The sequence below is a fragment of the Aethina tumida genome, chromosome 3, assembly GCF_024364675.1.
Source record: "Aethina tumida isolate Nest 87 chromosome 3, icAetTumi1.1, whole genome shotgun sequence".
NCBI classification, from domain to species: Eukaryota; Metazoa; Arthropoda; class Insecta; order Coleoptera; family Nitidulidae; genus Aethina; species Aethina tumida.
In genome coordinates, this window is record NC_065437.1 from 32894782 (window position 1) to 32917158 (window position 22377).

At 29.4% G+C, this 22377-nt stretch overlaps 2 protein-coding genes across 2 annotated transcripts; both read right to left on the bottom strand.

The window, feature by feature from the left end:
* Window positions 1-5980: 5980 nt before the first annotated feature.
* Window positions 5981-8733, bottom strand: LOC109607982 (uncharacterized). Its single transcript, XM_049964251.1, has 4 exons — window positions 8456-8733; window positions 8156-8405; window positions 6928-7520; window positions 5981-6875 (listed from the first exon to the last, which is right to left on the bottom strand). The coding sequence occupies exons 1-4, from the start codon at window positions 8568-8570 to the stop codon at window positions 5995-5997; spliced, it is 1839 nt and encodes a 612-aa protein (XP_049820208.1). The 5' UTR covers window positions 8571-8733; the 3' UTR covers window positions 5981-5994.
* Window positions 8734-17932: 9199 nt separating this feature from the next.
* LOC109594928 (uncharacterized) lies at window positions 17933-20166 on the bottom strand. The gene is made up of 4 exons (XM_020010194.2): window positions 20028-20166; window positions 19731-19980; window positions 19026-19615; window positions 17933-18972 (listed from the first exon to the last, which is right to left on the bottom strand). Exons 1-4 carry the CDS (start codon window positions 20140-20142, stop codon window positions 18074-18076), a joined length of 1854 nt encoding a protein of 617 aa, XP_019865753.2. The 5' UTR covers window positions 20143-20166; the 3' UTR covers window positions 17933-18073.
* Window positions 20167-22377: the final 2211 nt, after the last annotated feature.

A 22377-nucleotide genomic window follows, 5' to 3' on the forward strand; every position in this document is an offset into this window, starting at 1 on the left:
CTGAAAAAGTAATATTTTCTATTAAGCTATTTGGGATATGATCATATGACAAAATTTTAGAATATTTTTGTGACTATAAAATATGGATTAACATATAACATATAAAAAGGGCTATATTTAAAAACCATATAAATGTCATATAATATTGTGGTTTATCAAAACTTAATAAATAAAAATCATGTGGTAAAAATTTTATTAAAATACTTCCATTTAAAAGTACTATCTATAAATATGTATTATTGTATAATCAATAGTTTTATAAAAATTTTAGATATGCAAATACAGAAGTCGTACTAAGAGCGCCCTTTAATATGTATCGATCAAAATCTACAATCTTGAATTAAAAAAATTCTCTTTCACTAAATTTATTTAGTTTGGGTTAACTACAAGTTATTCAATAAAATCGAAATCAAAATGACTTGCTGGTCTTCATAGTAAATTTATACTATTTAATTATAAAATTTAAAAATTTGTTGCTTGAACTTAATTAAAACATTTCCGTTTTCTATAGGGAGCAGAACAGAACTACGGGAAAGTTTGTAGCACTGATATGTTCCAGTAGAATTGCAACTGCCCCATCCATCCAGTGTCGTATGCATTAAATTCAAACTTCGTTGAATGTAATTACGTAAAATTAGAAAATAAATTGTGTCAATATATTAAAATAAGTTTTGTATGGGGGGTTTTCTTTAATACATAACGATCAAAATTCACATTGTTAAATTAAAAAAATCTCTTTAAATAAATTTTATTTGTGTTGGTTTAACTAGAAGTTATTCACTAAAATGGAAATCAAATTTTACATAATTGTTTGAATAAGTCAAGTGAGCCAATGTATGATCCATTTGTAATTTTGTAATTTTTGTCCGATTTTTACAAACATATTTTTCAATTTTAAAGTATACAAATCTGTACTTATAGAGAAACTGTCACTTCTTTGTCACCTATAGGGTAATTTTTGTCATGAAAATTGAAGAAATCATATTAACTAGTACACCTCCTGGATTAATCACCCCCTGAAATGGGTATTTTCATAAAAAAATATGCATAATCGTAATATTGTGGGAAACTTAAAAATCATATTCTTCTTATTAAGTTACTTTTAATAAGTTGTCTATAAAATGAATAGTCTAAAATAGCAATCTTATTTTTCAAAATTATTGGAATATTATAACAATACTACTCTACTTATACTAATACTTTTCATATCTAAATTTTATTTACTTCCACCAATCCACTGTTCTATTCAATGCATTATATTTCTTTCTTAAGTGTGTGGGTATCTTTCTCAATTGTTCTGGGATAATTTCGGAACATGATTCATTCATTCGAACTTCAAAAATTTAGTTTTAAGAGAATTAGTATAATTATTATTCTATAATGCCAATTAATTGGTATAGTAATATTAGTATAATATTCTAATATTGTTGAAAAATAAAATAACTTGTAGTATTTTTTTCAGTTTATTTTATATATTACTTATTTACAAAAATAAACGTATAAGAAGAATATGATTTTTAGTTTTTCTACAGAATTATGAATATGCATACATTTATAATAAAATTTCGTATATACCCACTTCAGGGAGTGATTAATCCAGAGGTGTAGATAAAAATTTTTAAAAATTTATTCAGTTTTCAAGACTAAAAATTACCATGTAGGTTTTGGTTTTGATGAAACTTGATATTTTATCTGAAAGTACATATTTTTAAGTTTTATAATTGAAAAAAATGTTTGTTAAAGTGGGAAAATGATACAAATTTTATGAGGGTGTTCCGCTTTCATAATATAACAACTGTGTAACAATACGTCTCTGACGTTATATTCATTATTTACACATTAAATATAACTATTCAAAATCCCAAAATTTTTATTTGATTTAATTAAAACATTTCCGTTTTATATAAAGGGTAGGACAAAACTATGAGAAACAATATCACATAAATTTATAAAAATAATTGGGGTAAAATACAGTAAAATAAGTGCAGTATTTTTCCTTTTTATATTTATATAAATTTTAGGTTCGTAAAAATAATATAAGTCATACAAACCACCTTTAATTTATTAGGGTACATCAAGCAAAATTAATTACATGCATTGTATTAAAAATAATTTAAAAATAAAACTACCACAATTCAAAACGAAATTTTAATTTCAATTGATAGGTAACAATAATGAATGAAGAAATCTCATTGATGACACAACTTGTTGCCCGCAATGCTCAAACGCATTCCAATGCAGGATTCGTGCATGAATGAAAATGTTCAAATGTGAAAATCGAATTGCAGATACATCTAGGAAAGAAAAAATACCTTAATAGTCGAACTGGGAAGAGAAAAAATAACGCGTTAGAGAAACCGTGTCCGAATTCACAAACATTCAACACGTGTCCGTCCCATGTTTTAACGATTTGCTCCAAATTCACCTGCGTAAGCTGCGAGCTTCTGCCACAAAAGCCGAACCACACTGCCTGTTACACACAGTCACCCCCACTTGTTCGCTCAAGTAGCTATAGCGACGGCCGTCGCTGACGTCATCGCAATAGCACCCCTCTTCGTTTTATGTGATGTGTATAAAAATATCACAATTGATAGCTCGAGAGTAAAGATTCGTTGCGGTATTGTGGGACGGCGGGAGGTTCTGTGTTTATGTCTTTTGTGTGGCGGCAGAACTGTCGTTTAAAATAGATAACGTCGATTATAGGAAAATTATAATGGTCTTTTAGAAGGAAATGATATGGTATTGAGTTAGACGCGGTGAAGTGTGATTGAAATTATTGTACTTACGATAAAGGTGAATACTGGTTTTCATTTCTAATAGCAATGTAGATTTTACAATTGGCTTGGGACTATTCAAATCACCATTTCATTAATTCTAACATGAGCATAAATAGGTGGAAAATAAATAGTAACGAAATGATTAATTAAAAATATTTTATCAGTATCATATTTTCCGCCTTTGGATCCGTATTCGTCTAATATTTTAAATTCTTTGGATACGGAATACAATTTATCTTTTATATATATTGAAACAACAAATACAGCAACAGGTATTGTTTCAAATCTGATTACATAATGGACCATCTTAGTCTAAAGGTTTTTATCGGATACATCGACATCAATATTTTACTCATATTATATGTTAAACACTGCAAATTCGTTCCAGTTATATTCTTAAAATTTTCCATGAAAAGGGTGCTGAACTTTTTATGTTGTTTTTTGTTTAATTTCACATTTTGATAGTTACCACAGGGGCAATAGATTTCAGAAATTCCTGTTTCACTGCAGGATCTCAAAAAAGGAATATTCTCAAATAACGACATGCATGTAAGGCAACCCTGACTCGGCTTTATTTCATATTCGTAAACTGAAAGTTTCAGTATATGTTGGAAGGTCATGTACAAATAGAAAAGACTTGACAACTTCCTTTCGTTCATTTTAAAATTTTTATATTCTTCTGCAAATTGTTCTTTGAAAAATGGTGGAAAAGATAAATATATATAAGGCATTCGCGTTTCGAGCCAACCAGTGTGTAATTCCATGGTCTTTCAAATCCTGCAAAAAGTCAGTTACATTGGCGTCTTGGCTTCCGGGTCTGTTCAAGTCATTGTGGCTGAAACCGTTCATCCAAAAGTATCCGAAAGTCTTGGCCTGCTTAAATGTAAACTCAATGTCTCTTGCAACATTCATTATCTTTTTAGCAGTGGATTCAAGACCTAAAGTAAAAATTTTAATGGAATTTTTTTTTAAGTCTAATAATGAACAAACCTGTGCAGTAAGTAAATCCCTCAAGCTTTTTTATTTCCATCATGTCGGATGCTATTACGTAAGGTCTAAAGTAGTAATCCGTGGGTGGTTTACTGAAACCTTTTTTACGATACTGAAATGTTCCCATTTCAGCTATATCTTCCGCATATGCTATCACGTGTCCGAATTTGCGAAAGTCATACCAAACTAATGAGCAATTGTCCAATTTCCCCGTTATCGAAGTATTGCACTTACGGTAAACTTATTTTGAGTTCATGCCAGTTAGAAATGCCATAACGTTAGAAAATGTGTTCTCACCAACTTTGGTATAACTTTTTAAAGAAATAAAATTATTGGCTTCTAAGAATGCGTGAGTTTTCGGCATCACGCGAATTAAATTTAAGCGAGATATATTGTCTATTCCTATTAGAGTTAGACTTACGGCTGAATCGTTCTGATTTTCAATTTTCTTTTTGACATTTTCATTTATTCTCACTATAGAATGAGTATTTTCATAAAGTATCGTTGTGTTAAACTTGAAGTCAAAACATTTTATGAAAACTGCATCGTTTGATATAACCACATTTTCTTTAAATTTCTCACATTCAGATAATCTAAAAGATTTTAGTTCAAAATAGATCTACTCAGAAAGCACACGACTAAGAATAACTTTAATTATCCAGAGACAATAATAAAATAATTTACTAAAACTTTACTAATTTTATGGTCATTTTCTTGCCTTGTTATATTTGAATAACTGTAAAATAATCCATTTTCTGAATATTCACCAATATTTCTTTTGTAACATAACTTAATAGTTGCCGTTTTCTACATGGAACGTATGGCTGGGGTTGGTGAAACTTTAACGCTTTCTCATTAAATGAATTTAAATTAATTATTTTGTATTTACCATTGTATAACAAAAAATCTCCTATGGTATAAGCAATAAAACCAGCTGTTAAATAACAATTGGCTTTTATTACCTATGTCACTTCGACCTATTGGGTTGTCGAGATTAGTTAAATAATAAATGGTATAAACAATACTTAATACACAAAAAATAATGAACAATTTTAAATTAATAAATTGTCTACTCATATTTTTATAACCTTTAATTAAAATTTGTGAAATATTCTGTAGGACAGAGTAATATTAATACGAACTGTGTGGTGAAGGGTGTGAATTTTTATCTAATCGAATTTGGCACTTTTATTTACTTTTGTATTGATAAAATTATTGTTATTATTTGCATAATTGAAACTTTTTTTCTAACTTCAAAAATATTGGAAATAATGTAAGGAGACGTAAGAAATATTATTTATAAAAAAGGCCATCGCCTCCGTATCGTTGACGGCGGTAGGCTTAAAATTTGTCCAAAGATAATTACAATGATTTTTATATCAAGTCTTAAAAGTTATGTGGTGAAAACATATTGAGGACTGTTGACGCTCTAACTGAATTATGTTTATATCTCACTAAACATTCTTTTATATTCGCAGTGAAGATAAATATAAAATTAAATAAAAAATATTTATACATTTCTTTTCATAATAATAGTTGCAACAATGTCACGTTCATCCTAAAATAAATATACTTTTTTACTTATTTAAATAAATTATATGTATGAAAATTAACTAATTTTTAGTTTTACTGGAAATAAGTATGTTTAATGCTCGCCGCGATACCTTTGAACTTCGAACCTATAATAACATCTCGACAAGTTATCTGATTGACCTCGTTATTTGTACAAATAAATAACATTGTCATTTTCACAATAAGTTTGGAAAATATTTGTCGATTAAAATCTTTCGTTCTTAATGTGTACTAAATAAACGTAATTTTATTTTTAATAATTTCTACCGAAAAAATAATCTTAAAATATTACTATATAAATTTAAATTATTCATTAAATAAGACTAAGTGTTAAATAAACCATAAAATAAAAATGTGAAGCCTTCGAAAATATTCATGAACCGACACTCTAGATGAATGTTCCAAACGAATGAAAATGCGTATTTTTTGTCTTTCTCAGCACGCTCAAATAACACACTCATGATCAATATGTCCAATTTTAGTAACAATATTCAACAAACTTAACTATGATTTGAGAAGCTAACAAATAAAAAAAATAAATTAACTTAAGATATTAATTTACTGTCTTATATTATAATATAAAAAAAATATAATATTAATATTAAAATATTTGGTTAAATTAATCACTAATAACACACTTATTTCTACAAAAAATTTAATTTGTTTTGCAGTAACAATATTTTCTCAAAAATGCATCAGTCACGCAATCACTTTTGGTTCCATATTCGTCTAGTCTGTTAAATTCATTCGATGCGGAATATGATTTTTTTATTTCATATATTGAACCTTCGAATACAGCTGAGGGCACAGTTTCGAATCTGATTACATAATGTAACATTTTAGTGTTTGGGCTTTCATCCGATACATCCACACTATTAATTTTACTCATATTGTACTTTAAACATTCTGATTTTGTTTCTATGAGTTTATTTAAGTTGTCCATCAAAAGTTTACTAAATTTTGTTGTTTGTTCATTGCTTAAAGTAGCATTGTGATAATTGGTACAGGTGCAATACTCTTCAGGAATTCCTGCTTCATTGCAGGATCTTGCAAAAGGAATCTTCTCAAATAACGACATACACGTTGGACAAGCCAGGCTGGGTTTTATTTCGTAATCATATCCGGAAAGTTTCAGGATGTGTTGGAAGGTCATATATAAATCATAAGGACTCGTCAGCCTTCTTTCATTCATTTTAAAATTTTTATATTCTTCTGGAAACTTTTCTTTAAAAAATGGAGGAAAAGAAAAGTATATATACGGCATTCGTCCTTCAAACCAGCCAGTGTGTGTGTTTCTGATCCCTCCAAACCGCATGCCGTGATCACTAATGAATATAATAATGCTTTTATTGAAAATTCCATTGTCTTTTAAATCTTGCAGAAAATCAGTTACATTAGCGTCTTGGCTTGCAGGCATGTTCAAGTCGCTGTGACTAAAGGTGTTCATCCAAAAATAACTAAAAGTTTTGGCGTGCTTTAATGTACATTCAAAATCTCGGGCTATATTCATTATCTTTTCGCCGAAGGATTCGGGACCTAAAAATGAATATATACTCACAAATTTCTGGGACAATATATAAATAACTACCTGTACAATAAATAATCCTATCAAATGATTTTAATTTCATCTTTTCGGACGCTATGACGTACGGTCTAAAGTAGTAATCTGTTGGTGGATTTTTAAAACCTTTTTTGTGGTAGTTGAAAGTCCCTATCACCGATTCATCTTCGGCATATGCCGTCACATGTCCGAATTTACGGAAATCATACCAAACGAATGAACAATTATCCAGTTTTCCCGTCACCTTGGGATTACATTGATTGGAAACTTGATTTGAGTTCATGCCAGTTAAGTATGCCATAACATTAGGAAATGTGTTATCACCAACTTTGGTGTAACCTTTTAAAGAAATAAAATCGTTGGCTTTTACGAATGCGTGAGTTTTCGGCATTACACGGATGAAATTTAAGCGAGATACACTGTCTATTCCTATTAAAGTTAAGCTTATAGCTGAGGCATTCTGATTTTCGATTTTATTTTTGATATTCTCATTTATTGTCACAATGGCATGGGTGTTTTCGTAAAGCATCGTAGAGTTATTTTTTGAATCAAAACATTTTATGAATACTGCATCTTTTAAAATAACCACACTTTCTTCAAATCTTTCACAGTTGGACAATCTAAAAGATAGAGACTTAATTTGACTTAACTGCACTGTGCGTCTTTTGAAGTGAATAATTTGAATTATTCCATAAATCGGAATACCAATGGCATTATGTGGTAATAATTATATTATTAAAATAAGTTTTAATAAACAGTGTAAAATCCTTCATAAATTAAACAAAATTGCATCAATAACAGAACTTTTAAATTAGTAATAAAACTGATATTTCTAAATTTTTAATAATTAACTTAATATAACTTCCCCCCTTGGCATATTCAAAATTAGTGAACGAATAAATTTTTCATCCATAACTCGGCTGTTTTCTCCAAGAGCATTAGCAAATTTTGAAGCTGATAGTTTCGAGTGTAAATTTGTCTTTGAAGACTGTCCAATACTTATTCAAATGCAGTCTGGTGAACGCGAGGACCATTGTATCCGAGTAATACCATGATTTTGCAACGTCTAATGTGTAACCCCCACATGGTGAAGTCAAGCATTGCAAATTCAATAATAAGTGGTTGAATAACCATGTCGTGTATTAATAGATTCTACACTTCAAAAAACGCGCGTTGTGTTTAAAGAAATTGCTATTACAAATATTAATTATCAAAATTCAATAAAAATATACTACCATACAAACATAATACTTACTTAATTTTGTCATCATTATTTTGTCTTGTTATATTTGAATAACAGCAAAATAATCCATTTTTCGAATATTTGCCAATCAATGTTTTGTTTATATGCAAAATGTTAACGTTGTTTTCTTTGGTAATATAACTTAACAATTCTCTGTTTCTACAGGGAATATAAGCCTTGGGATGGTAATACTTCAACGCTTCCTCATTAAATGGATTTAAATCAACGATTTTACATTTATCACTGTATAATAAAAAATGTCCTAAAATAAATACAATATAACTAGCACTTAAATAACTTAATATTTGTTACCTATATTATTTAGTTCTTTTGTGTTGTCACCATCACTTAAATAATAAACGATATATAGAGAAAACAATCCAACAAAAATAATGAGACTTTTAAAATTGGAAAATAGTCCGTTCATATTTGCTAGTCAGTTCATACTTGGTACAAACTTCAAAATTTATTCCGGCACAAACGAATATGATCAAATTTGAATTAGATTAGATTAGGTAATAAAAGTTTTAAGATTACTGTTTACTACTACTAAATAAATTAAGCTACAACAATTCGAACACTCAAATGAATTAACACCAAAAGACTGATATTAATACGAACTGTGTGGTGAAAGGTGTGCATTTTTATCTAATCTAATTTGGTAAATTTGTAAAAATTTATTAGATTAAATTTATCTGGTCACAAAGGTAACAAAAGTGTTAAAATTACTCTTAACTACTACTTTCTAAATAAATTATTATATAATATGATGTAAAAGAGTTAAAAATAAATATTTTAACAATAATTATACACAATTTAATTATAAATAAATTAAATTAAAACAATACTCTTTCAAAATATTGATACAGATAACTCATTGAATATTGAAACTGATTTGTTTGTTGCAATACAGAACCTTCGAAAGTTTTAGGATATATTGGAAGGTCTTGTAAAAATCACAAGGACTGGTTACCTTCTTCTCCGTCATTTCAAAATTTTATTCTGTTCTGAAAACTTTAATGAATAGAAAAATATGTATATAAAATTCGTTGAATATGCATTTATTAGAAATAAGAAGAAATTTTCCAATATATAGCGGTTTTGTCTAAGAAGTTCGCGCTTTTAGAAATGGCTCGATAATTCCGCATCTTTCTTTACCATCGATATCACCCGACCTGAAATTCATTGAACACATATTGGGATATTGTTAAAAGGGCATTAAATATCACGAACCGGCTCCTGCGACACTTCTGCTGTTACGGGATGTCTTTTCAAATCTGTGACAATATTTTTTTAGATACGATTGACAACATATTATGAAGCATGTCCATTATATTCAGACTGTTGCTCGATTATATTTTATTTTTTTAAATGGTCTTATGTAATAATGAGAATGTGTTTAAAATTTTTCGGATAAGTTGTGAAACACCTTGTACAATTATAACTTGTTTCCTTTTCATGAATATATCTAAATGTTAGATTAAGAGAAAATATCTCTTTGACTCAGATAATTAAAAATTAAAGTGGAAATTTAAAGTGTGCAAAGCACAATTAAATTAAATTTTATTTGTTATTTTTTTTCGTAGTTTTCCTAATATTTAATAAAAGATACAACATAATTAATATATAATATAGGTTTTGAAATAAGTGTAACTATAGACATAATTTTATGTAACCGCTAATTGATTATTTTTTTATATTCAATTCATATTTCCATTTACCCTAGTAATACTTTCTTAAAATACAATCATCGACGCAATTGCTTTTAAACCCGCTAAATTCCTTGGACACCGAAATCGATGTTTGGTTGCATATATTGATACTTCGAATACAGTTAAAAGTAAAATTACGAATCGGATCACATAATGCATATTCTGTTTGGGTTTTCATCTGATACATCCACACTCGTAATTTTACTCAAGTTATAATACATACATTGTGCTTTATTTTCGTTTAGCTTATTTAAGTTGTTTATTAAAAGCGTGCTTTTTGTTAGATGTTCTTTGTGCAAATTAACATTGTGATAGTAGATGTGAAATCCAGTTTCAAAACAGGATATTTCAAAAGGAATATTTTCAAATAAAGACATACACGTTATACAAGGTAAACTGCGTTTTCTTTATTATCATATTTCAACATTTTTGGAATGTGTTGGAAAGTCATGTTCAAGTCATAAGGGCTCATCAACTTTCTTTCATTCAACTTAAAATTTGCTTCTGGAAACTTTTGTTTAAAAATTGGAGGATAAGAAAAGTATATAAACGGAATTCGTTCCTCTAACCATCCAGTGTGTGTATTTCTATTGCCTCCAAACTGCATACCGTGATTACTGATGAATATAATAATACTACTTCCATGATCAAATCCTGTAAAAAGTTGGTTACGTTGGCATCCTGATTTCTTGGTTTAAGTCACTGTGGCTGAAAGTGTTCAGTCAAAAATATCCAAAAGTCTTGGCGTGCTTTAATGTAAACTCAAAATCTCTTGCAATATACATTATCTTTTAAGCGAAATATTCAGGATCGAAAGTAACAAATTGTGAAGTAAAAATAATTACCCGTGCAATAAATAATATTATGAAATTTCTTTCTTTACAGGGGGATATTCTAAAATCTCAATAGTTTAGATAAAAGTAATGTATCTTAAGAATTGTATCAGAGATTATAATTCCTAAATGCATTTGTTTTTATTCACAAAAATAATAAAATAATCTGTGTTTTTAATACATTCATAATATTATTGTCATTTTGGTATTTTAGTATATTGGGATAATAAAATGATACGTTTTCAAAATATTGAGAAATTAAGTCTTTGTTTATATGCAAAACATATGTGTTCTCGTGCTCGACATGGCAAAGATGATGGAAATGCAACGCTTCCTTATTAAATGCAATTAAATTAATTATTTTGCATGGTTTATTGTATTATCATTCTTCAATTTATATCTTTATTATTAGTATAGTACATCATCATACATAAGTATATTGTAAAACTCACAGAAAAAGTGGTTTTATACACAATTCATTGTTAAAGAGACTTACCAACATATTTACATGTGTAAGACTTCGCCTTTCCAAAATAACACTTAAATTTATCATTCAATAAGACAATAAACATAACATAACATAACATTTAAATAAACCATAAATTAAAAATGTGAAATTGAGTTATTAAAATTAAAAAGATTCAAGAGGTGAGAATGAAAGAAGCCTTCAAAAATATTCATCATCTGAAACTCTAGGTGAATGTTTCAAACGAATGAAAATCCGTATTTTTCGTCTTTGAGGCCAACAAATAAAAAAATAAATAAATAAACTCAGATATTAATTTAGTGTCTTATAATATAAAAATAGAAAATTTATTAGCACTAAAATATTTGGGTAAAATTATCAGTAATATCTCATATGAACACACTAATTTCTATAAAAAAATTAATTTGTTTTGCAGTAACAATACTTTCTCAAAAATGCATCAGCCACGCAATCGCCTTTGGTTCCATATTTGTCTAATCTGTTAAATTCACTCGATACGGAATATGATTTTTTTATTTTATATATTGAACCTTCGAATACTGCTGAGGGCACAGTTTCGAATCTGATTACATAATGTAACATTTTAGAGTTTGGGCTTTCATCCGATACATCCACACTATTAATTTTACTCATATTGTACTTTAAACATTGTGATTTTGTTTCTATGAGTTTATTTAAGTTGTCCATCAAAAGTTTACTAAATTTTGTTGTTTGTTCATTGCTTAAAGTAGCATTGTGATAATTGGTACAGGTGCAGTACTCTTCAGGAATTCCTGCTTCATTGCAGGATCTTGCAAAAGGAATCTTCTCAAATAACGACATACACGTTGGACAAGCCAGGCTGGGTTTTATTTCGTAATCATATCCGGAAAGTTTCAGGATGTGTTGGAAGGTCATATATAAATCATAAGGACTCGTCAGCCTTCTTTCATTCATTTTAAAATTTTTATATTCTTCTGGAAACTTTTCTTTAAAAATTGGAGGAAAAGAAAAGTATATATACGGCATTCGTCCTTCAAACCAGCCAGTGTGTGTGTTTCTGATGCCTCCAAACCGTATGCCGTGATCACTAATGAATATAATAATGCTTTTATTGAAAATTCCATTGTCTTTTAAATCCTGCAGAAAATCAGTTATATTGGCATCCTGGCTTGCGGGCATGTTCAAGTCGTTATGACTAAAGCTGTTCATCCAAAAATAACTAAAAGTTTTGGCGTGCTTTAACGTAAACTCAAAATCTCTGGCTATATTCATTATCTTTTCGCCTAAGGATTCGGGACCTAAAAATGAATATAAACTCACAAATTTCTGTGACATTATATAAATAATTACCTGTACAATAAATCATCCCATCAAATGATTTTGATTTCATCTTTTCGGACGCTATGACGTATGGTCTAAAATAGTAATCCGTTGGAGGATTTTTAAATCCTTTTCTTTGGTAATTGAAAGTCCCTATCACCGATTCATCTTCAGCATATGCCGTCACATGTCCGAATTTACGGAAATCATACCAAACTAATGAACAATTATCCAATTTTCCCGTCACCTTGGGATTACATAGATCTTTAACTTGATTTAAGTTCATGCCAGCTAAGTAGGCCATAACATTAGGAAGTGTGTTATCACCAACTTTGGTGTAACCTTTTAAAGAAATAAAATCATTGGCTTTTACGAATGCGTGAGTTTTCGGCATTACACGGATGAAATTTAAGCGAGATACGCTGTCTATTCCTATTAAAGTTATGCTTATAGCTGAGGCATTCTGATTTTCGATTTTATTTTTGATATTCTCATTTATTGTCACAATGGAATGAGTGTTTTCGTAAAGCTTCGTAGAGTTATTTTTTGAATCAAAACATTTTATGAACACTGCATCTTTTAAAATAACCACACTTTCTTCAAATCTTTCACAGTTGGATAATCTAAAAGATAAAAGATTTTACTTACAATATGCTAAAACATTGATTCAGATGAAACTTCATTTGACTTAACTGCTCTGTACGTCTTTTGAAGTGAATAATTTGTATTATTGCGTAAATCGGAGTACCAATGGCATTATGTGGCAATAAATATATTATTAAAATAAGTTTTAATAAACAGTGTAAAATCCTTCATAAATTAAACAAAATTGCATTAACAGTAGAACTTTTAAATTAGTAATAAAACTGATATTGTCAAATTTTTAATAACAAAATTAATAAAACTTCCCCCCTTGATATATTCAAAATTAGTGAATGAATATCTTCTCCAAGAATATTAGTAAGCTCCCCCAAACTTTGAATTGATTGCAGTCTGATGAACGCGAGGACCACCGCATCCGAATAATATCATGATTTTGCAACGCCTAATGTGTAAATCTCACACGGTGAGGTTAAGCATTGTCGTCTTCAAAAACGAAATATAATCCAAATTCTTGAGCAGATGCTATAATATAATAATTCGAATAACCAACCACTTTAAAAAACGCGAAGTGTCTAAAGAAATTGCTATTACAAATATTAATTATCTAAATTCAATAAAAATATACTACCATACAAACATAATACTTACTTAATTTTGTCATCATTATTTTGTCTTGTTATATTTGAATAACAACAAAATAATCCATTTTTCGAGTATTTACCAATCAATGTTTTGTTTATATGCAAAATGTTAACGTTACTTTCTTTGGTAATATAACTTAGCAATTCTCTGTTTCTACAGGGAATATATGCTTTGGGATGGTAATACTTCAACGCTTCTTCATTAAATGGATTTAAATCAACGATTTTACATTTACCACTGTATAATAAAAAATGTCCTAAAATAAATACAATATAACTAGCACTTAAATAACTTAATATTTGTTACCTATATCATTTAGTTCTTTTGTGTTGTCACCATCACTTAAATAATAAATAATATACAGAGTAGACAATCCAACAAAAAAAATGAGACTTTTAAAATTGAAAAATAGTCCGTTCATATTTGCTGCAGCTTCAAAGTTCAGTATATACGGTACAAATGAAAAGGACCAAAGTGCGTATTAGATTAAATTTATCTATTAAATCAATCTAATCAGTTAATTTGCAGCAATGTTTGTGACCAGATCGATTCGTTGCAAAGATTTAACGATTTGTAAATAATTTACACGGACCGTGCAGTCCCAAAAACTAATTGTTTGTACTGATATTTTGGGAGATAATAGAGTGGGTCCTTTTTTATAGAAGGTAATCTCACGAGGCAAAAATACCTGGATCAACACAGGTTCAGGTATTGTACCACTGCCTATGTAGACATTTTTGAACATCTTATTTAATTTTTAGTTTTTTTTACTTTGAAAAAAGTTTGCAAAGATTAATTTATATTCTGCGCCAGCGCGCTAACATACTCATTATCTCTGAGTGTAGAGATTCCTACTACAGGACAATATTTTAGTCCCTTTGTTGTGTTGTGCATGATATCTGTCACAAAATTCAGATGTGGCCAGCATTTTCCGCACTGTATATAAAATCCTTCATTTCAAAATTTTATAATATTCTTACAATTTTTTGTTAAAAATTTGAAGAAAAGAAAAATATATATATGACATTCGTTCTTCGAACCAACTAGCTTGCTAGCACCTTCAGAGGTCTGATCTAATTAGTGTCTCTTTGACAGTTGATTTACAATTAAATGACAACTTTCGGTTTCTTCAGTGGCCATTCTTATCTGCGTAGCGATTCTGGTGTTTCTTAGTACCATATTTTGTCGAGTTCTAACATTTATTCCTTTCTGTTAAAATTATTCCTGTTTCTGTGTTTATGGATCTGAATTGTTTTCATAACCATTCTAGCGTGATATCTAGTTGTAGAGACAATCATTTGTGTTTCCCGGAATTTTTTGTTGCGATTCCCATCTAACAGTGCGTGTTAGATAAACTATTGTACAATAGTTTCATCAAGTTCTGTTAAAAGTCAGAGAGGTTGTCATCCTGAATATTAAGCATATTCAAAGCATTGTAGCTGAAAGCATTCATCCAAAAAGTACTAATGAATATTCAAAGTCTCTTGCAAAATTACTTATCTATACAGCAACGGCTTCATCTTCTGTATAATTATCTAGTTTCTCAGTCTTAGGTTTACATTTATTGTTAAGTTGCCTCAAATTCAGACGAAAAATTTTGTCTATTCTTGTTACAGTGAAATTTATGGCCGAAGGATTCTGATCTTCGATTTTGTTTCTGATATCTTTATTTATTGACAGTATGGAATATATATTTTTATAGACCTTCGTTATAATATACTGGAGTCAAAACTCTTTATAAAGGCTGAGTCAACAATTTTAGTTAATTTAAGAGCAGTGCTTAACACTCAAAACACACACTTAATAAAAATAGAATATTTTACTATTATTCAAAAAAAAAAATACTAATAATAAAAAGATATATAAATGCTGATTTGTAATATCAGAATCCCCTTTTTAGCCTTGTGATATTTGAATAACAAGAAATAGTTCTTTTTTAGAGTATTCACCTATTACAGTTTGTTTATACCTAAAATGTTGATTCTTTCTTTCTTAACATAACTTGACAGTTCTCTTTTTCTTCTTCTTTCACATATGGATGTGGATTATAGAACATAGTTGCAATAAAGCTTAAATTAAATAAATAAATGTTCTTATACCTTATTGCCACTATTTCTGTTATCATGTAATTTAATTAACGTGTATTATAGGGTGATAGAATCATAAAATTAACGTTAGTTCATTAAATTGATTATTTTAGTGTGCAACAATCTTATATCAGATATAATATATTTATTTTTTATTACAAATTTATTTAATTTTCTAAATTAAACAAATTTAATACCTTTGTTGAAATTATATATTAATATTATTTTTTTTATTATATTATTATTATTTTATTATTTTTATAAGATTATTTCGTTTATTATTTGAAGCTCTAGACGATCAGTATAAAATTTACTTTTTTTATATTTATAAGAGACACAAAAAATATAAGATTCTGGTAACTTTTTATTTTCAAAAATCGTATTGTATGGATTTTTTTTCTTATGAAAATTTTGCTGATACAGTAGCTATTTTGAAATATGACAATTTGAGTCAATAACAAGTAAGCTACCTTAATCGAATAATTTTTTCTCGTTTAATATAAAACATATTTATTTGGCGAATGTTTGATGATGTGTGTTTACCACACAATAAAAAAATTCAAAACAATTTTGTAAATGATTTAAATATTGTAGTTGTTTTTCTTATTTTCTCGAGTCGTCCGGTTCACAATTATGCCTTTATATTATTTAAGTGAAGTTGAAATCAATAGGGCACTTTTCATTCAGAGTGATTTGCTCCAAGTCGATGTTGTGATAGCGATGGAAACATCACAAAGTGTGATAAGCAGATTTATAAGGTGACAAAGAGAAACGCATAGTGTACGTAGAAAAACTGGGCAGGGTAGAATAATACAAAATTTTCCAACGTATAGCAAATTTGTCCAAGAAGTTCACGCTTTTATTTAGAAGTGGTTCAATAATTTCGCATCTTCCTTTGCCATCGATATCACCTGACCTAAAACCCATTGAACACATGTGGGATATTGTTAAAAGGGCGTTACATATCACGAACCGGCTCCTACGACATTTCTGCAGTCTTACTTCAAATCTGCGACAATATTTCTCAAGATACGATTGATAACTTAATACGAAGCAGGCCCATCATATTCAAACTGTTGTGGAAGGTAGAGGTGGTCCCACAAGATACTGAACCGATTTTCAAAATCTTTTAGTTTGCAATTAAATTTACTTTAATTTTCTGTTACACTAAAGGGCTGTTGATTGTTTTATTTGTGTAAAAATAAACGCACAATAGAGAATAAACATTCATCAATTTTTAAACTGTCCTCCTTTTTAGAGAACAATAGCAATATCCCCATTCTGATTATTTCTGATAAACGAGTCACTATAAGTCTGCCTTCTATCATAAGAAACTTGCATGAAGCTGGTCTTAGAGACATAAGACGTCTCCGGTTCCCTCTGTTGAACAGGGGGCATCGGATTGCCAGCGGAGCATTAGCCAAAGTCCACCGCCTACGAATTGCAGCCGAATAGCGTAATTATTTGTTCACTGATAAGTGTAGGTAAACATTATCAGTATAATAAGCGTATTTGAACAGAGATCATGAGTAAAACATGGGTCCAACAATACTTTTTGAGGGGGTTCTGTGACATTGTGGAATGGAAACACATTGAACACGTATGAGACCGTTCTCTGTGACAAAGTTACATTCAAAGTAACTGCAAGGACAGTGAAAGCTGTTCGTAGTGCAAGGAGGAGATCCACCAAATATTGGTTGGAAAACGACAGCTCTTAACATCTATTTTTTTATTATTATTATTGTTAAATAATCTTATTTTATTAATTATTTTACTGGTTTTTCTGTTGTATGTAATTTTGTTTAATTTATGTAGGAAATTGCATTATATTATTAGTTAAAGGTTAAAAAGAACGGTGTGCTAAAATTGGATTCGGCGAGCCAAAGCTTGCATTCAAATTAATGGGAACAATTTCGGACAGCTTTTATAGATCGATTGAATTATTTTTTATCTCGTTTCCTGTTCCTCTATTACACTTTTTTTAAGTGGATTTCGTATGTAGCACTGAGTATGTGGTATACACCTCGTATAATTATAACTTGTTTCCTTTTCATGAATATATCTAACCGTCAGATTAAAAGAAAATATTTCTTATGACTCAGGTAAATAAAAATTAAAACGGATCACAATTAAATTACATTTTATTTATTATTTTCTTTCGTAGTTTTCCTAATATTTAATAAAAGATACAACATAATAAAAAAATAACATAGATTTTAAAATAAGTGTAACTAAAGACATAATTTTGTTTTGTCGCTAATTGATTAATTTTTTATATTTAATTCATGTTTCGATTTACAATAGCAATACTTCCTTAAAATGGAATCATCGACGCAATTGCTTTTAGACCCGTATTCATCTAGTCTGCTAAATTCCTTGGACACGGAAATCGATTGTTTGGTTGCATATATTGATCCTTCGAATACAGCAAAAGGAAAAGTTACGAATCTGATCACATAATGCAAATGTTTGTTTGGGTTTTCATCTGATACATCCACACTCGTAATTTTACTCAAATTGTAATACATACATTGTGCATTCTTTTCGATTAGCTTATTTAAGTTATTTATTAAAAGCGTGCTAAATTTTGAAAGCTGCTCTTTTTGCAAAATAACATTGTGATAGTTAGCACATGTGCAATACTCTTCAGGAATTCCAGTTTCAAAGCAGGATCTTTCAAAAGGAATATTTTCAAATAACGACATACATGTAGGACAAGCTAAACTGCGTTTTATTTCATAATCATATTCCGACAGTTTTAGGATGTGTTGGAAAGTCATATACAAGTCATAAGGGCTCGTCAACTTTCTTTCATTCAATTTAAAATTTGAATACTCTTCTGGAAACTTTTCCTTAAAAATTGGAGGGAAAGAAAAGTATATGAACGGCATTCGTTCCTCTAACCATCCAGTATGTGTATTTCTAATATCTCCAAACCGCATGCCGTGATCACTGATGAATATAATAATACTTTTATTGAAAATTCCATGGTCTTTCAAATCTTGTAAAAAATTGGTTACGTTGGCATCCTGACTTCCAGGTAAGTTTAAGTCACTGTGGCTGAAAGTGTTCATCCAAAAATATCCAAAAGTTTTGGCGTGCTTTAATGTAAACTCAAAATCTCTTGCAATATTCATTATCTTCTCAGCGAAAGATTCAGGACCTAAAATAAAAAATTGTAACCACATACTTCAATCGTCAAGAAAAAATAATTACCCGTGCAATAAATGATATTATGAAATTTTTTTAATTCCATCTTCTCGGACGCCATCACGTAGGGCCTAAAGTAATAATCAGTGGGTGGATTACTGAAACCCTTTTTATGGTAGTTAAATGTCCCAATCGCGGATTCATCTTCTGCATATGCTGTCACGTGACCGAAATTGCGAAAATCATACCAAATGAAAGAACAGTTATCCAATTTTTCAATTTCCCTAGGGTTACATTGAGCATGAATTTGTGCTAAGTTCATTCCGGTTAGATATGCCATAACATTAGGAAACGTATTATCTCCAATTTTGGTGTAACCTTTTAAAGAAATAAAACCATTTGATTCGACGAATGCGTGAGTTTTAGGCATCACACGAATAAAATTCAAACGAGATATACTGTCTATTCCTATTAGAGTTAGACTAATGGCTGAAGTGTTCTGATTTTCGATTTTCTTTTTGACATTTTCATTTATTGTCACTGTGGAATGTGTATTCTCATAAATTTTCGTTTTGTTATCCTCAGAGTCAAAACATTTCACAAATACATCATTCAATACATTAACATGGTCCTCAAATTCTTTACAGTGGGATATTCTAAAATCTCAATAGTTTAGATAAAAGTAACATATTAATTATATCAGTGATAATATATAATGTATATGTTATTATTCACAAAAATAATAAAAGAACGTGTGTTTTTAATACATACTTAATATTATTGTCATTTTGGTATCTTGTTATATTAGAATAACAACAAAATAATCCGTTTTCGGAATATTGAGAAATTACGTATTTGTTTATATGCAAAATATTAGTGTTGTTTTCTTTTCTAATAAAACTTAAGAGTTCTCGTGTTCGGCATGGTATATGTGGCTTAGGATGATGGAATTGCAACGCTTCCTTATTAAATGCAATTAAATTAACTATTTTGCATCGATTATTGTACAACAAAAAGGGTCCTAGAATACATATAATAAGATCAGTTGTTAAATACCAATTAACTTACCAATAATATTTTCCTCTACTAATAGATCACAATCACTTAAATAATAAATGGTATAGAGTATACCAGATACTGAAAAAATTATAAGATACTTGAAGTTTGTGGAAAAACTACTCATTTTAATTAACGTTTAAATTATAACAATATAATTTCGATAAGAACCATTTACGTTTATACAATAACAGCATTGCTTTAATACAACGTTTATCTTGTTTTGATACAGATTATGTTATATTTTTGCTATTATGAAGGCTACCGAATGTTCGAAATGTCAAGGTTGGTGATCGAATATTCTTAGGATTTGTGCTAGTGTTAGGTATAACATTCAGTTACTAAGGAATCAATTTTCCAAGTGGCTTTTAGGCTTTAATGTCGTCACTTGACGGTTGGAGCAAGATCGTCGTAAGTCTTAACAAAAATTCGATACCTTTTTCTTTTGAAAAAATGGATTTCTTACTAACTGAATAAACGATAGATGGAAAAATTGCAAAATGGTAGTTTAAGCCACGAAAAAAAGTCTTTTTCCCATTGGCGATAAAAAGTGGATAGACTTTGGAAATCTCAATTACGAAAAGTCAAAGTTAACGTTGGGACAACCATCAACACCGTATGAAAGACCGGAAGGCTCTAGAAATTAGACGATTCTATGTATGTGATGGGATCAGAAAGGAGCAGTGTAGTAGTTGAACCACATATTGGTCGAAAAACGTTCAGAATGGACACATCAATGTCATGCAGCATGATAATATTCCTGCAGCACCTCTTCCCATCGATGGGTACGAAAATGGGTTGACGAATGGATGTCAATAAAAGATGAAGCCTTCGTTTGGGATGGTATCCATAAATTACCTCAGAGATGCCATTGTTATTATTCTGAAGTAGTTACATAGTATTCATTTTGTATTTTAAATGATCACTATTACACCTAAAGTTATAAAACACGTTAATTTATGTACCAATTGAAAGTTTGTTACAACTCACAAATAAATTAGAATAGGCAGATATTACGGATTGAAAATTATGTACGTTAAACCTAATAGTGCTAAAATCCTGAGAATATGAGGTTTATAATACATTGATATTGCAAAGTGAACGAACAATTCTTTATAATATTCGGTCACCAACCTTGACATTTCGAAGATTCGATTGCCTTCATAATACCCCAATTTAGCAAAAATATAACACAATCTTTGTTTGTTTTATCAAAGCAAAGTTGTTATTGTATAAACGTAAAAAGTTCTTATCGTTAAATAAAATTAAATTTTTAAATTTTTTTCACAAACTTCGAGTATCTCATTATTTTTTCAGAATTTGCGAGCCGCAATTAAATAATATATGTGTATTGAATTTAAATATTAAAAATTAAACACATTTATTTCACTTCTCTTGATAATTATTGAATGAAAAGGGAACACGGGTACATTTATCGAAAGCCACAAATAATCCTTCAAAGACCCACATGTGGCTCGCGAGTAAGTATTTTAGAACCCTTTTTATTGTACAATAATCGATGCAAAATAGTTAATTTAATTGCATCTAAACTATTGAGATTTTAGAATATCCTACTGTAAATAATTTGAGGACCATGTTACTGTATCGAATGATGTGTTTGTGAAATGTTTTGACTTTGAGGATAACAAAACGAAAATTTATGAGAATACACATTCCATAGTGACAATAAATGAAAATATCAAGAAGAAAATCGAAAATCAGAACACTTTAGCCATTAGTCAAATTGTAATAAGAATAGACAGTATCGTTTGAATTTCATTCGTGTGATGCCTAAAAGTCACGCATCCGTCGAACCAAATAGTTTTATTTCTTTCTCCAAAATTGGAGATAATACGTGTCCTAAAGTTATGGCATATCTAACCGGAATGAGTCAGCACAAATTCATGCTCAATGTAATCCTAGGGAAACTGAAAAATTTGATAATTATTCTTTCATTTGGTATGATTTTCGTAAATTCGGTCACGTGACAGCATATGCAGAAGATGAATCCGCGATTGGGACTTTTAACTACCATTAAAAGGGTATGTAATCCACTCACAGATTATTACTTTATTACGTAATGGCGTCCAAGAAGATGCAATTAAAGAAATTTCATAATATTATTTATTGAACGGGTAATTATTTTTACTTGAGGATTGAAGTATGTGGTTACACTATTTTACTTTAAGTTTACATTAAAGCACACCAAGACTTCCAGCCAAAGTGACTTAAAGTTATCTGGAAGTCAGGACCAACTTTTTACACGATTTGAAACATCATGGAATTTTCAATAAAAGTATTATTATATTCATCAGTGATCACAGTATGCGATTTGGAGGCAGTAACATAAAAATAAACATAC